Source organism: Spea bombifrons, chromosome 2, assembly GCF_027358695.1.
Source record: "Spea bombifrons isolate aSpeBom1 chromosome 2, aSpeBom1.2.pri, whole genome shotgun sequence".
Taxonomy (NCBI): domain Eukaryota; kingdom Metazoa; phylum Chordata; class Amphibia; order Anura; family Pelobatidae; genus Spea; species Spea bombifrons.
Window position 1 is genome coordinate 114,697,137 of NC_071088.1, and position 17,096 is coordinate 114,714,232.

At 41.9% G+C, this 17,096-nt stretch overlaps 1 protein-coding gene across 1 annotated transcript; it reads left to right on the forward strand.

Moving 5' to 3' along the window:
* The first annotated feature begins 3,631 nt into the window (after positions 1–3,631).
* LOC128473534 (glycoprotein-N-acetylgalactosamine 3-beta-galactosyltransferase 1-like) lies at positions 3,632–16,963 on the forward strand. The gene is made up of 3 exons (XM_053455787.1): positions 3,632–3,786; positions 14,696–15,354; positions 16,617–16,963. Exons 2-3 carry the CDS (start codon positions 14,752–14,754, stop codon positions 16,854–16,856), a joined length of 843 nt encoding a protein of 280 aa, XP_053311762.1. The 5' UTR covers positions 3,632–3,786; positions 14,696–14,751; the 3' UTR covers positions 16,857–16,963.
* Positions 16,964–17,096: the final 133 nt, after the last annotated feature.

The window sequence follows — 17,096 nt, forward strand, 5'->3', positions numbered from 1 at the left end:
GATAAGGCATCATATGACTATGCACTAATTATATGGGGGCATCTCACATAGATCTCCCTATCGGCACATATTTATATTACACTGACTATCTAGTTAATGCTAGTAAACGTTGCTTCTCATTTCCTTAATTAAACACAGTATAAATGCTAAACACATTATTCCTCTGTTATGTCCTGATGAAAGTCTAAAAATAAAAACGTTGACTTGTAAAACGTTGACTTGTAACACAGAGTTTCGTGAAATTATTTAAAACCAAGTCCCACGAGTGCCAGCAACTACATTTGGAATTTATATAGCTGGCAAGGAATATACAAAAACTCTTTCAATATGGTCAAATGACTCCAGAACACATTGAACATGAGCTGTACCTGTTTCAGGAAGAGAAAGAGGGTGACCCCCTCTCTCCCTCCTTATAACCCTGTAAAGACTGTTTACGCACGCCAATGATAATGAAGGCGAATGCCTTCTGAAGCTACAGCATTGGCTGTCGGAAAAGAACAAGATGCAAATGGTGAGACCTAAATCCTTAATTACACACCTCTTGAAAAGGTGCACTTGCATGGAGTATCTTTGTTCAGCTGTCGGCATTGTGAGTATTGTGAGTACGTTTCTGGGTGTCGTTTAGAATGTATTTGTCCAGGTTGACGTTCATTGTTAAAGTAGACCAATAATATATACTAGTAATACTTGATTTTCTGTTCATGGGGTTTGATAAAATTACAGTGCCCCATCTCTATATTTAGGTTTTAGTATTGGGTATATGACACACGTCTTATCTTTGAATTATTACATTGTATTCTTGGCTTTATATTTTTATGGATTAGTATAAGGGAAAGATTATCCCCTTATTGTTGCTAAAGTAGAAAAGGAAACCTGTAATATTATAAGGGACCTTGCTAGTTTAGGAATATAAAAGCAATACACATGTAAGAGCATTTTGGATTTAGAAGATGTGCTTGCATTTTGTTTTTGGTAATAGCATTAGGTAAGGAAATAGTTAACAGGCTAAGTTTTTACAGATAAATCATAAGATTTAAACATTCAGGGTTAACGCACGTATGAAACTCAGACAACTGGGATTGTGTTAAGGAAGGTTGCGTTTAGGGAAGTCTAAGAATGCTTAAGAAAATTTTTTATAATAATAATCATAAAGCAGAAGCCATATAAGCTATTTCTATATGCGGGCAATACCCCCCCCCACACACACCCTTTTCAGAGATGCAGAATATCTGGGGGGGGGGGACGAGTTTAACCATTGTTGATATTGTTTTAAAGAGTACTTGAGACCTGCAAATTTTTGTTAGCTTAAGCTTGATAAGTTATATTTGTTTCCATTTAATTTTGTTACTACTTTCGTTACCATAGACTTTTGAATACACGTGAAATCCAGTGCTTTCAGAGGTCACTTAGAACCATTTTTGGACACGCCTCCAATATATATATATATTTTTTTAAACCGAGACAAAAGCTGCATTTAAAAGGTACATTTGAAAAACGCATTGGTCGTCAATAAGATGCATATGAAAATACAGAGTTCCTAATATCACTGTGGCCTATGATATCATGTGACGGCCCAGGACCGACTGAGAGCACAGATATAGTTTTGTATTTATAAAAAATTACTGAAAACAGTTATTTAACCCCTTGATGACAATTGTCACAGAAATGCATCCAATTAAAAATTGATGTGCCAGGTGTGAATGAGCGCAGATTGCTTTCTTTGCTCAGCTGGTGTTGCTGCAACGCATGTGTACGCTTTGTGTTTCTGTTACCATGAATATTTGTGTATATATAAGTAGTGTGAGGGGGAGTGTCTGTGTTATGAGTGAGTATGAGTAAGTGTATGTGTTAGCATGTGTAAATATGTTTATGTATCTGTGCCAGGACGAATGTTGCTAGAGAAGAAGAAAGCACAGACAGGCTGTTTGAGAGCAATGATGGTTCAGGCAGATTTTTTTGGGGGTTAGGATGGCACCGATAAGCTGCTTGGGGGCAAATGTGGCACTGTGGGACATGTTGCCTGGTGAAGTTAGGGGGAGGGTTTAGGCTATTTGCGTACATGGGACCTGTGTTTTCCAGTTACGCCCCTGAGTGCAACATTAACCCCTTCAATACGTCGACGTTGTTAATATTGTAATTGACTATTGTAGCTGGAAACAGCTAATTTTTAATGGAATGTCTTCATAACATCTTGCATAACACAGGGCAAGTACTTTATAGGTTGTCAGCAACATGTAAGAAATAGATGTGTTAAGGGAAAAAAATGGATGACACGTCAGCCCTAATCCCCTATAAAAATGTGTGCAGGGATGGTTCAGTTTTTTTATAGGGAAATAATATGTGTTTTTTTTTTTTTTTTATGTAACTGATTTATGTTGTGACGGTTGCATTCCAGAAAATATTGTCACAATATAATTTACAGGTTGACTCATGTTTTATGATGCTCCAAAATCCGCTTATTGCAGCTGCATATCTGCTCTTTAACATCTAGATTGGGGTATAGGCTAATTGTTATAAAAACCCAAATGTCATCAATTATGAGTTCAGAAGTGCTTTCTTTTTCATTTATTTGTCTGTTTGTTTTCCCCTTAAGAACAATTAACAACGAAAAGCTGGATTAATGGCTGTAGTTTTATTAATCTTAAGGAACGTTTTAAAACATTGCACATAATTAATTGCAAGCTTTCCTGAATAGTGTTTGGAGCTCAGTAAATTGCAATATCACCTTAATAAGATAATTAAAGGAACAGGGTTATAAAATATTGCTGTTTATTCTTTAAACAGATTGGGGAAAAAGGCATTTTAAATCTATATCTGTGTTGCATTTTTGTTTTAAGTGTTAACTGGTGGTTCTCTTTATTCACACAAAAATTTTGGTGTCAGATCCCTGTATAACATCGGACTAAAACCAAGAAATGTCCTCCCCTTTCTTGCCAGTCAGATAGTAAACTACAGACCATATTTGCTGGATAAACAAAAAAATCAAACCGGCTGTCTGGCATATTCAAATGAATTCATGCTTGGAACCTACACCCAATCAGTGTGTGATGAATACATCTTAGTCTCCCGGGTAGAGGTAGGGGAAATTCTTTACACCTGCTGCCACAAACTATATTGACATAGGAAAAGAATCTTCCAAGCATAGTCATTAGTGTTGTTGACAAGAAACACTGCCCATCACCCACTGTTAAGCTACATTAACAGTCTAGGTTATATTTATTTTATTTAGATTTAATAAAAGACGCCCAGCTTATTGTGCAGGGCAGTCCTGCATTATACATTGGAAGTGTCCTCAGTTTTTTACTTAAACCCATAAAGGACAATGCGTTGTGAGCCTGTACATGTATGGGCTTTGTCGTAAAGGGGTCAGCATCACACCGACCCCTAAGGCTGTCTAGCAGGCAAGCAGTGGGTAAGGTTAACTGCGTGTACACAATGGTTTGCAAATCAAACACTTGCACCCATGTGGTATACTCATTTATTTACTTTATGGTTACTAAATCCAGTGAATAATTATCACCCTCCCCCAAAAGCCTCTAGGGATGTTGCTTGCCTGCTTTAAAGAAAAAGCAGACCAAATAATAAAGATCTTGTTTTGTCTGTATCTGCTTTTCAGATTTTTTTGTGCAATGTCCCTCCGTTGTGCTTCAGCCTCGTCGAAGAAATTTGTCATAGGCTTCATTGTAGGCTTCTTTACAACTTTGTATTTGGCCCACCATATTTTGGAAGTCTACAATGCACCACAACCGCTAAGAAGGAGGATCGTCAGGCCTTTGCCAAAACCAGGTAATTGTTTTATACATCTTGTTTGGATAGCCCTGACTCAATTTAGAAGTCAGGGCAGCATGTGGTTGTGGGGATAAGGGGTCAGATAGAGGTCATGATTAGTGGTAATAGGTTAGGTAGGTGTTATACAATAAAAAAAATGTTAGAAGCTTCTAGTTGCGCTCGCGGGTGCCTCACGCTGCGCAAAGGGCAGGAATTCGCCCTATAAATATCACCTGCTGAGGTGCACTTTACTTACGTGTGGTGAACTGCAAGCTGTCTGCACTGACCTCTTTGAGCGTCTGGTGAGCAACAGCATAGCGGGAGACCCAAGGGATGAACATAGAGGAGCTGTTTCTCACCCTCCCACCCATATAATAATAATATTTATATATATATTTACATTTAATCTTTTGTCGTGGCTTTTATTGGGTTAAGGTTGCCCCTTTTTTGTAAAAAATATAAATAAATATATATATATATATCAGGGCTTGACAAATTTGTTGTGAATCTAGGCGCCAGCTAAAAAGGTTATGAGCCAGGATTTTTTTTTAAAACTAACCGTTGGTCGGGAGTTATCTGGTCATCATCAGCCCACTTACTAAAATCACAGCATTTGACCTGGAAGCACCCTGGACTTTCAGGTCAGTGCTGGTTTTTTTTTATTTTTTTATTTTTATTTATTTATTTATTTATTTTAACTCTTTCAATGCTGATGTTCCATTGGAGCACAGCATTGACTGATATTTAGTCCCCACAAGCTTATGGGGACAAATGTTAACCCCTGCAATGCCACGAATGTGTCATACACATTACACTCATGTGGAGACCAAAGAACCCTCTCCCCCTGTCCCTGAAGCTGCCTTTGGCAGCTGGGATGCAATTGCTGGTCTATAGACCAGCCATTGCAGGGGGAGTCTCTGATGACTGCTGTAGGCTTCCATGCCTACAGGAGTCATCAAAGGGCTTGTGGGGGCTCGTTTTTGCTGTTGCTGGGCTTCCAGGCAGACCACCAGCAGCAGAGCCCCTTTACAAAATGGGAATTAACCCCTAAAATGCAGCGATCGCGGCATTGAAGGGGTTAACGCTGCACTGTCGCTGTCAGGGAGCGATCAGGCAGCTGGGGGGTGTTGGGTCAGGTGCCCACACTTGTGTGGGGACCCAATCAACACTCAACCCCCTTCCCTTCAGCTGAAAACGTGATTGCTGGTTTTCCTGCAACCGCGTTTTCAGCCTACAGGATCACAGGCTTGGGGGCGGGCTCGGAGTGGCTGTGCTGTGGATATAACAGGCTGACAAACACCTAGGCGCCAGGACAAAATTCTCTGTCGCCATGGCGACCAGGATTTGTCAAGCCCTGGGGGATCTTTGGGGCTCGAACAACCCTTTCACAGGGGTCGCCTAAGACCATCGGAAAACACATATTTCACAATATATAATTACATAATTTTATGGTTGGGGGTCACCACAACATGAGGTACTGTTTTAAAGGGTTGCGGCATTAGGAAGGTTGAGAACCACTGTCCTAGATTGTAAGCTCATTTTAGCAGGGCCCTCCTCACCTGTTTATTTCTGTTTTGTTGTTGCAATCAGGTACTGTGGGTGCAAGGGATGTTCGGGCAATAATGTAAGGAGGGCAGGAGAAATCAAGTGAAGGGCTCTGATATAGATAATGCATGTTACTGTGTGATATTAACTGACTAGGGCTCTGATATAGCTAATGCATGTTACTGTGTGATATTACCTGGCTGGGGCTCTGATATAGATAATGCATGTTATTGTGTGATATTACCTGGCTAGGGCTTTGATATAGCTAATGCATGTTACTGTGTGATATTACCTGGCTGGGGCTCTAATATATGATAATGCATGTTACTGTGTGATATTACCTGGCTGGGGCTCTGATATAGATAATGCATGTTATTGTGTGATATTACCTGGCTGGGGCTCTGATATATGATAATGCATGTTGCTGAGAAATATTTTCAGCATAAGTAGCATGGATTAGTACCAGTGTTAAGGCTTATCTGCCTTTGCTGTTGTACTTGATTAATTTAAATATATATATATTTTCTTAATAAATTGGTTTGGTTAAATTCAAGGTATTTTTTGCATGACTGTGCTAACAAAAATGAAACGTGTTTTAAGTGGCGATGCGAGCGCGACATTGTAAAGTGCAATGGCTTGTATTGGTGAGTTCTGCGAGAGCGATTTTGTTGGGAGGTACGGGATTACAACATAACATTTGTAAATCTGCTTTTGGCAAATTGGTCTGTAATCTTTAAGGGATATAAAAACAGAGGTGTTAACTCTACTGATGTAATTAGCAGTAAACATAAGAATTAGCATATTACTGACAGACATTGGGTGTGTAGAGTCAGAATTTTTTTTTACTTATTCATTATGTAACTAGAAAACATTTATATCAGTCGGTTTTTTTTTTCTCACCATGTGCAAGATCTCATGGTGAACATTCTGTGTCTTTGTGTGCACCTTGCTAAGGTCATACTCAATTTAGTTATTAAAAATTCTGATAAAGGAGGAACCATCCTGTGATGGACAGACAACATTACACTAACAAAGCCTTACGTCGACTAGAGGATCCACAACATTATATTAAATTTCATTTTAATGCTCCATCGGAATTGTAGGAACAAATCAGAATCCAAGTGAGGTGTGGGTAATTTCTATTAGCAACCATTTTAAGATTAGCATTTGCTCTTATGCTTTTAATGTTTAATGGTTTACTACAGTTAACAATGTTTGGTTTGCTTCTCACTCCTAGTGGACAATGTTGAGCTAGAGAGGTACATATATATCTTGCATTGGTTAACTTGAAAGGGTTAATTTTGCTGGTGTATATGAGGAGGCACTTCCCTCATGGTTACTTACCAATTTTAATATAAGATCCCAGTATCCTGTTATTTCTTTTCTAAAAATAGTTTTCGGTTATTCCGAAGTCTAAAGATACATCAATAATTTTACTTTAATGGGTTTCATTTAGTATTGATGTGTTTGAGATCATACGCACAAACCCTCCCTTATTAACCATTTGTTATGGGGTTGGGTGTGTGTACCTATGACTAAATCCAACAAAATGGACGAAACACGTCAAATATGGCCATCTTTGAGGTTTTTTTTATTTATGTCTTGTTATATACTAAATATGAATCTTTACTCTTTATTATGAGGGATTAAAAGTTAAGTTTTATTATTATGTATGGTCCCACTCGCTACCTTTTTAGCTGTTATAGGCAATGAACATACCTCTGAGCTCCAGCTACCCGGATCCTTCTTTTTGCGGGACGCGGCCAGGTCTGCCAACTGATGTCTGCGGGCAGTCCCGCTGACATCACCAGAAGCACCCTCGTTTAAAGGAGAAATGGGCGGGGAGCAGTCACGACCCCGCTCCCTCAACCCGGAGGATTCAGGTGTTGAACCCTGTAGCCCTTCTCCAGCATATCTATATCCTTCTGGAGATACGGTCTCCAGTACTGTACACAATACTCCAAGTGAGGTCTCTTCGGTGATCTGTACAACGGCATGAGTCTCCAGCTTTCATATTTAGGGGGGGGCACATGGGGGGACAGGGATTATAAAATGCTACATACATATATATATATATATATATATATATATATATATATTAGGGCTGCAACAACTAATCAATAAAATCGATAATAATCGATAATGAAAATCGTTGCCAACGAATTTCATTATCGATTAGTTGAATCGATTATCGATTATAAAATGAGGGTTTTTTCAGAGCAAACGCTCTGAAAAATCCTCCTCATTATATAATCCGTTTCAGTGACTCACCGTCTCACAGCAGCAGCTCCAATTTACTCCCCCTCCCTGTGATCACTGTGACAACTGGCCCCGCCCCTTCCTTCTCCAGGCCAGAACCACATGGCTGTGACACTCATCTAACTGGAAGTATAAAATTAATATTTGGGCTACTGAAAGTTAGGGGAGGTGGGGGTTAATTTAGGGGCAGTTATGGTTAATGTGTTTAGGGTTAATTTAGGGGCAGTTATGGTTAATGAGGTGTTTAGGGTTAATTTAGGGGCAGCTATGGTTAATGGGGTGTTTGGGGTTAATTTAGGAGCAGCTGTGGTTAATGGGGAGTTTAGGGTTAATTTAGGGGATGCTGTGGTTGATGGGGCCTTTAGGGTTAATTTAGTGGATGCTGTGGTTAATGGGGAGTTTAGGGTTAATTTAGGGTAGTTGTTTTGATGGGGTATTTAGAGTTAATTTAGGGGCAGTTATGGTTAATGGGGTCTTCTCTTCAGGGTTAATTTAATGATGAGAACTGAGGGTTAATTTAATTAATTTAATAAAGTTAACTTGAGGTGAAGTTAGAGATACAGGGGGGCAAACTGAGGGGAATCTAAATCCTGGGGCAGTGAAGTGACATATCTGGGGGTATAAGGCATATACAGCATATAAGGCATATGTTGGGAGGGCAGTGTGGCATGTCTGGGGAGGATGGAGTGGTGTATCAGGGGGTATAAGGCGTATCAGGCACAGTGGCATGTGGGGGGTAGAGTGGCGTGGCAAATGTGGGAGGCAGCGTGGCAGATGTGGGAGGCAGCGTGGAGTGGTATATGTGGGAGGCAGCGCAGAGTGGCATATGTGGGAGGCAGCGTGGCAGATGTGGGAGGTAGCGTGGCATATGTGTGGGGCAGCGTGGAGTGGTATATGTGGGAGGCAGCGCGGAGTGGCATATGTGGGAGGCAGCGTGGAGTGGTATATGTGAGAGGCAGCGTGGAGTGGTATATGTGGGAGGCAGCTTGGAGTGGCAGATGTGGGAGGTGGCGTGGCATATGTGGGAGGCAGCATGGCAGATGTGGGAGGCAGCGTGGCATATGTGGTAGGCAGCGTGGAGTGGCAGATGTGGGAGGCAGCGTGGAGTGGCATATGTGGGAGGCAGCGTGGAGTGGCATATGTGGGAGGCAGCATAGAGTGGTATATGTGGGAGGCAGCGTGGCATGTCTGGGAGGCAGCATGGAGTGGCATATGTGGGAGGCAGCGTGGCATGTCTGGGAGGCAGCGTGGCAAGCCTGGGCTCAAATGTGCATAAATTGGGGGGCTGGTTGGAAAATAAAGACAAGAAATGCATTTTATCAAAGTTTTTTTTATTCAGCTGTTTGTATTTAACATCATTTGTTTATTAAATTATTTTAAATAAATGAAAAATTTACATTCATTTTTTTATCCGATTAATCGAGGAAATAATCGGCCAACTAATCGATTATGAAAATAATCGTTAGTTGCAGCCCTAATATATATATATATATATATATATATATATATATATACGCATAAACGCTACATATACACTATATATCTCTTTGAAGTAAAGACCTTTGATTGAAATATTATTTAAATTACAGCTGAACTGGCAGTTATTTTTCATGCTTTAATATTAGACCATGCTGCTGATATATAAATAGCCCCTGCAGCCTATATATATAAATACCGTATTGGCTCGGATATAGGCCGCCCCCGTATATAGGCCGCACCCTAAAAGTTTGGTGCTTTTTTAAAGAAAAAGTTTTTTTCTTTAAAAAAGCACCAAAAAAACATACTGCCACTCTGCCCCCCCGCCCCCCGAGATATGCTACCACTGTCCTCCCTCCCCGAGATACGCTGCCACTGTCCTCCCTCCCCGAGATACGCTGCCACTGTCCTCCCTCCCCGAGATACGCTGCCACTGTCCTCCCTCCCCGAGATACGCTACCACTGTCCTCCCTCCCCGAGATATGCTACCACTGTCCCCCTCCCTCCCCAACTTACCGGAGCGGACTCCCGGGTGTCTTGCGGGGCTGGCGGGGGACATCTACGCAATACAACTTCCGGTGCGGCACATCCGGCACCGGAAGTTGTATTGCGTAGACGTCCCCCGCCGACCCCGCAAGACACCCGGGAGTCTGCTCCGGTAAGTCCGCGGGGGGTGCAGAGGTAAAACGCATCCGCACGATGCGCTTAGACAACCTCCTGTGCCGGCACCCCCCCCGTGGGAAGTGCTGGCAGGGGAGGCTGTCTGAGCGTATCGGGGAGTAGGATGCAGGTCCCCTGCACCGCTGCGGGGGATCTGTATCCTAACCCCGCTGCCTGCCCGGCGCCCGGGACTGCATGTCCCGGGCGTCGGGCGCTAGACCCCGAATATAGGCCGCACCCCCACTTTAAAGTCTTAAAGTGGGGGAAAAAAGTGCGGCCTATATTCGAGCCAATACGGTAATAGCCCCTGCTGCCAATATATATATTATTAGCCCCTGCTGCCAATATATATATAAATATTAGCCCCTGCTGCCGATATATATAAATACTGTATTTGCTCGATTATAAGACAAAAAAACCCTTGTCTTATAATCGAGGTTGTCTTCTAATCAGACCTCAGATCGAGGTCTGACTATGAGACTAAGATCCAGGGGACCTGGATCCTCCTGTCTGGTAACCTAAGCTGCTGCCGGCACTTCTACCGGGCGTCTATCACCAAGCTGCGCTGCAGGGAATTATCTTCTCTGGCAGCCAGGGAAGGTATGCACAATGCGCGTAGACAACCTCAGCTGCTGCCCGCACATTCCCCGGGCTTCTATGACGGAGCGCCGTCACATGACCTTCCGGTGCTCAGTCATAGAAGTGCCAGATGAACTAACTCTGGCCTCCACCAGACACCAGGGAGTCAGAAGCACTGGTAAGTTGGGGGGAGGTTATATGGTTGGGGCATAAGGCTTTTCTGGAGGCAGAGTGCCCCATGATATGATATGCCTTTTTACCCCTTTATGCCACTGCCTCCAGAAATGTCCCATGATATGCCCCTGGCATTTAGGGTTATAAGGCATTTCTGCTGAACCCCCCCCAATTGAAACCGTATTTTTTTGTATGTGCCATGGCCCCCTCTGCCCCCCCCACCGATGCCACTGCCCTATACAACCAAGCATTCTGCTAGCATTTCCTGCTGCTCTATTACCCACCTTTAAATCCTCTGAAATAATTACCCCTAAATTTCTTTCCTCAAATGTCCTAGGTGCATTATCGTGCACTTATCCACATTAAGTGCCGGTTGCCACAGCTCAGACCACATTTCCAGTTTACCTAAATCATTTGCCATTTGGCTTATCGCTCCATAAACATATTAAAAAGAATGGGTCCAAGTACAGATCCCTGAGGTACCCTACTGGTAAAAAGACCTTTGCTCTGAATATACTACATAGGCTACACCCCTCTGTTGTCTGTCACTAAGCTACTGCCTTGGATTATTCAACAATGTGGGGATTCAAACTCAGAGATTGCAGTTTATTTATAAGTCTTCTATGTGGGACAGTGCCTAAAGCCTTACTGACATATAGACACCAATGTCTACTGCACCATCTTGATAAATTACTTTAGTCACCCAATCAAAAAAAATAATCAATAAGATTAGGTTGGCATGAGCTTCCTGAAGTAAACTCTTGTTGATCGTAAAACCCACATAACTTTAGATGCTGTGCCGGGAAAATTGTATTCCGCAGTAACTGGACATTTATTTACAACCACATCCATCAATTTTGCAAGAACACACATTTCACATGTTGCTTACAAGCACATTTAAAGTGTTGCCCTACAGTTTGTGGAACGTAAAACAGTAATTGATACCATCAGAGCCGGCCTTAGGTGTTCCGGCGCCCTGTGCGAACTACTCCTCTGGTGCCCCCCCTCACTACCCCCCCTGTGCCTTCAAAGTACCCCTCTGCCCCTTCAAACTACCCCCCTCTGCCCCTTCAAACTACCCCCCCTCTGCCCCTTCAAACTACCCCCCCCCTCTGCCCCTTCAAACTACCCCCCCTCTGCCCCTTCAAACTACCCCCCTCTGCCCCTTCAAACTACCCCCCCCTCTGCCCCTTCAAACTACCCCCCCTCTGCCCCTTCAAACTACCCCCCCTCTGCCCCTTCAAACTACCCCCCCTCTGCCTCTTCCTTCAAACTATCCCCCTGCTCTCCCTACTTCTCCTTATCCTAACTTACCTTGAGGAGTCCTGCCGGCATTTCATGTTGAGCGCCGGCACCGCGACGGAGTCACGGAGAGTAAGGGGCGTCGAGCGGTTGCTGAGAACTTCACGAACAACCGCTCGGCGCCCCTGCCCGGGACATAAATGAAAACATTGTTGTTTTTTTTTGTTGTTGGTTTTTTTAACTTTATTTAACATCCTCCATGTTAAATAAAGTTAAAAAAAACTTTATTTAACATGGAGGTTGTTAAATAAAGTTAAAAAAAACAACAACAAAAAAAACCAACGTTTTCATTTAGGTGCAGAGGGGGCGGCGAGGAGGAGGACCCTGCGGCGGCAGCAGCGGCGGAGGACCCCGCGGCGGCAGCGGCGGAGGACCCCGTGGCGGCGGCGCCCCCTGGAGTGTGGCGCCCTGTGCGGTCGCACAGGTCGCACACCCCAAAGGCCGGCCCTAGATACCATTCTGCAAGTTTATACATCGCGTTTATTGGGTGGCAGCACTTGGAGCTGGTCCATAACATGTGAAATGGAAAAATCGATTGATGTGGTAACATCTATGGAAAACAAATTCTTGTGTAAGGCTAGGTTTCCATTTGGTTTTTTTTTGCTAAAAACGCCCATAAAAACGCCAATAGCGCCACCTGGCGTTTTTTTAGTGGAAAAACGCAGCAGCCAGATGTTAGCTGTTCTTCAATAGGAAATCGCAAAATGCCATTTCCACTTGGCGTTTTTCTGTCTGGCGTTTTTTCAGTCCTCTTTGGCGTTTTTCTGCTTTTTTGGGCTCTGTGGCAGTTTTTGAAAATCGCAGCATGTTCACACTCTGGCGTTTTTTGCAAGGAAATCATGGCGTTTTTCTCCAATAGAAGTCTATGGGAGAGAAAAAACGCCATGAAAAAGCCATGTGAGTTTATTGTCTTGGTGTTTTTTATGGCGTTTTTTCCACAGTTACAATGCAGAGGATGGACCCAGTATCTGTGTGTCCTACGAGAAATAGGCTGAAAACAACCAGTTTCACACAAAACAAAGTCCTGGTTCATATTGAATTTTACACCATTTGGAACTAACATGCCATTACAAACAAACATACCCGACGCATCAACTGGATCCTGCGTGCCAAAAGCAACAGCAAACAATTTGCACCATCATTTGGGGCCAATCTTCCCAGAGGAGCAGACATTCGAAATAAAGCATGCCTTACAAACCACAGAAAAGAGACAAAAGGGTCTACCAAGTAAATGACATCAGGAGAGGGCAGACACTTGCCATTTATCCTAATCCCTTTTTGCTGGGTGAAACTTCTAAGTTGTAAAGGCTGGAAAAACTGCCTAAGGTCAAAAAAAGCAATTTCCACAGAAAGGCTAAAACGCCAGAAAAAACTCCAGAAAAAACGCCAAAACGCAGGTAAATGCAGTGGCAGTTTTCTTGGCGTTTTTCTTGGCGTTTTTCCTGGCGTTTTTCATCAAGAAAAAAACGCAGGACAAAAACCCAAGTGGAAACCTAGCCTAAGTCTGTCGAGAAATATCATGGAACAGAAACAAACTATTTGTACTTAGATTTCAATATCTTCTGCCCCTGCTTTAGAGAGCGAATAGTCTAAAGTGTTAAGGGAAATGAGACATTAGGGATGGAGGCACATAATGCCTCTGTAAATTTGTGTTTTTTTAAAAGGGGTTTGAGGATTATGTGGCTAGTCTAATGTAGCAATTTAGAGGATTCCATAGACAGGCAATAGGGAGAAGGTGTGCTACTGAAACAATAAAGATGGCATATTTACTCTTATTCAGCTTTTTTTATTGTTGTGCATCTTGGACAACATATTCTTATTTTAGCAAGTCTTTATAGAGCGAGAATTTGATAAAATGGCTGGCACTTTTAGGCGTCCGTTGAAATCCAGGTGATCCGATCCATACTCGCAGCCTAACATATTGTTAAAATGTACTCCAATCCATCAGCTCTCAGTGTGCTATCAATAAGCAGTCGGCAACCCTGTTAGCTAGTAATTTATGCCTGTTACAGGGACACATTTATGGTTATTTTTTGTTACCACCATGCTGCTGTTTGCTATCATTTCATACAGTCGCTTTGTCATTTTTGATGTTACGGTTTATTTAGGCAAATTGGAATTAAACGTGTTGGCCTGTGAGCAAATTATAATATATGCTGGTATGTAGGGCTGCAACTAACGATTATTTTCATAATCGATTAGTTGGCCGATTTATTTTTTCGATTAATGGGATAAAAAAGTGTAAATGTTTAATTTATTTAAAATAATTTAATAAAGTAACGTAGGATGTTAAAAACAAATGGCGGAATAAAAAAACTTTGATAAAAATGCATTTCTTGTTTTTATTTCCCAACCCCTAGCTATACACATTTGAGCCCAGGCTTGTCACACTGCCTGCCAGACAGGCCACACTGCCTTCCCCACATATGCCTTATATACCCTATATGCCTTATACCCCCAGATATGTCACTCCGTCCTCCCCAGGTATGCCGTATACCCCCCTGATATGTGGACGCTACAGGGAATGGGCGGAGCCAATCAGCCATTTAGCCCCACCCCTTTCTCCCTCCCTGCAGTCACTGCTGATTTTCTCCGGCAGTGACTACAGGGAGAGACTGGTAAGTAGGAAGTGCTGCTGTGAGTCACATGATTATAAAACGAGGGGTGTTTTTCAGAGCATTTGCGCTGAAAAAACCCTCATTTTATAATTAATAAAAATCGATTCAACTAATCGATAATGAAATTCGTTGGCAACGATTTTTATTATCGATTTTATTGATTAGTTGTTGCAGCCCTACTGGTATGCACTTCTGACCTTATATATATTATATCTCTATATAAACATGTTAGCAGGTTTTGATACTAAATCAACTGTTTGTACCCTTGTCCCTACTAGTATTAACTGTCTAACTTTTGTATTCCAATATTATAGACAATAGCAATGTGAGTGAGGAGCTTTCACAAAAAGTCAGAGTGCTTTGTTGGATAATGACGGCACCAGTTAACCTACAGACCAAAGCTATTCACCTAAAATACTCCTGGACTCGACACTGCAATACAACTTTGTTCATGAGTTCAATTGACAGTGACTTCCCAACTATTGGTCTGGGTACAAAAGAGGGGAGGGATGCACTTTATTGGAAGACTATCCGAGCCTTTCATTACATACACGAACACTACTTTGACCAAGCTGATTGGTTCTTGAAGGCAGATGATGACTCATATGTGGTGATGGAGAACTTACGTTTGCTGCTTTCAAATTACACACCTGACCAACCTATCTACTTTGGCAAGCGTTTCAAACTCTTTGTTGACCAAGGCTACATGAGTGGAGGAGCTGGTTATGTACTTAGCAAGGAATCTCTGAAACGATTTGTGGACGGATTTCGTGCTGGGAACTGCACTCACAAATCTTCTGTGGAGGACCTTGAACTGGGGAAGTGCATGGAGACTATGGGCGTTACAGCAGCTGACACAAGGGACAGTGAAAAGAGAGAGAGATTCAATCCGTTTTCTCCTGAGTACCATCTAACTACTCACTTTGAAGCAAATGACCTCTACAAGGATTACTGCTACTATCCTGTTGTTGAGGTAAGTTCTTAAAATGTTCAACCATGTCAAAAAATAGAATTGGGTTTAACACCTTACAGTATGAACTAAACCCAGGAAATAAATCTTTGTTTAACCCCTTAACGACCAGTGACCTGGCAGGCACGTCATGGAAAAAGTCAGTTAACGACCAATGAGATGCCTGGCACGTCATGGCATTAAATAAGAAAGTGATCTAAATAAGCTTGAATGCCTCGATAGCCTGAGAAACCCATGCTTGGGGGCTATCACTGTACTCGGGAGATTTTGCTGAACACATATTGCAGTGTTGTTTGACAGGATCTGTAAATTCATACAAAAGTACAATTTGTGTGGAAAAAAATTACTGCCACAAAGTGGTAGTATTTGCCATGGAAAGGGTTAAGATACCAGCATTTAAAATACCTTGTGGTGTTTAGTTTTCAAAAATATATGGTTTAATGGGTGAAATTGCATAGACCAGTTTTAAAGATGTTAAAAAATAGCTTATCAGGACAGGATTACCAGATTTGGGAAAAAATGGTTTTGAAACAGCAAAACGCTGTACTTTTTGCACTATAACTTGCACTATAACATAAAAGCATTGGGAATTTCTAAAGTCAGGACAAATAGTGGAATTTAGCACGGTTTTTTTATTCATTATTGTTTGTAGATGAACAAAAGATTTTTCAAATAAAAATTAGTGCATTTTTAAAAATTTTTTTTTACCATTTTATTATTTTTATAGGAAATTAGATGTGATATAAATGGTATCGGAAGAAAGCCCTTCTTCTTCTGACAAAAGCACAATATCTCTTGTGTGGGTACACTAAAAACATTAAACACAAGCTCCGCAAAAGTGTTAAAACAGCGTTGGTCACGAAGGGTAAAAAATGAAAAAAAAACAGCCTGGTCCTGAAGGGGTTAACCTTTCTATAGAGGCATTCCCTTTTGGCAAGCTTTATTTGGAAAGTTCTGCTGTAGACCAATCCCGTATTAGCGCCTTAGCGTTGGCTTTACCTGTTGAGTGCCAGTTTGCTGTGCAATGCATAACATTAATCTGAAATGCTCGCTCGCCTCTCGGATACTCAAAATAATAAAATAACTTGTCAGAGACATCAGTCATCCATATTTTAAAAATACGATAGTTAATTTCTCATAAATACTAACTTAAATTAGCTTTATTGAATGAAACATAGGTAATAGCCACCTTAAGTGGACCATTTCCTCTTTGGTACGTAGCTTGTTAAATAACCTCAGTCTTTTTTTAAAATGTTTCTCTCCAGGGTCCCCAGTGCTGCTCAGACTTGGCCATATCTTTTCATTACGTGAATGCTGAACTCATGCACACGCTGGAATATTTCACCTACCACCTGAGGCCTTATGGATATCAGTATCGTTACCAACCTCCACTTCCTGAGAATGCAGAAAGACTCCCTAATCAAAGTCTCCACAAAAATGCTACAGATCAGAAACTAACCATGAAACCTTGTACAGCAACCAGAAGCTTAAAAGCAGGACTTTAGACCGTCTCTATACATTAAACCAACAAGCCAAAGGTGACCAATAAAATAAAGAAACGCGTTGCCAACGCAGGCTTTATACCAGACGTGTGAGCAGTAGCCTTGACTAAAACCTGGCTTCAAGCAAGGATTTTACTGCTAACGTACAGAAACCTTATGCAGGCACTGTGCATACACAGTATAAGTATATGTTGCCACCTGATGGTGCTTTACTTTACAACAATGGGGCGGTAAACCGATCAA

Bases quoted from the DNA above. Each gene is read 5' to 3' on its own strand.
- LOC128473534 (XM_053455787.1), top strand. From the start codon at position 14,752: ATGACGGCACCAGTTAACCTACAGACCAAAGCTATTCACCTAAAATAC. The intron at 15,355-16,616 runs GTAAGTTCTTAA...GTTTCTCTCCAG, and splicing joins GCTACTATCCTGTTGTTGAG to GGTCCCCAGTGCTGCTCAGA.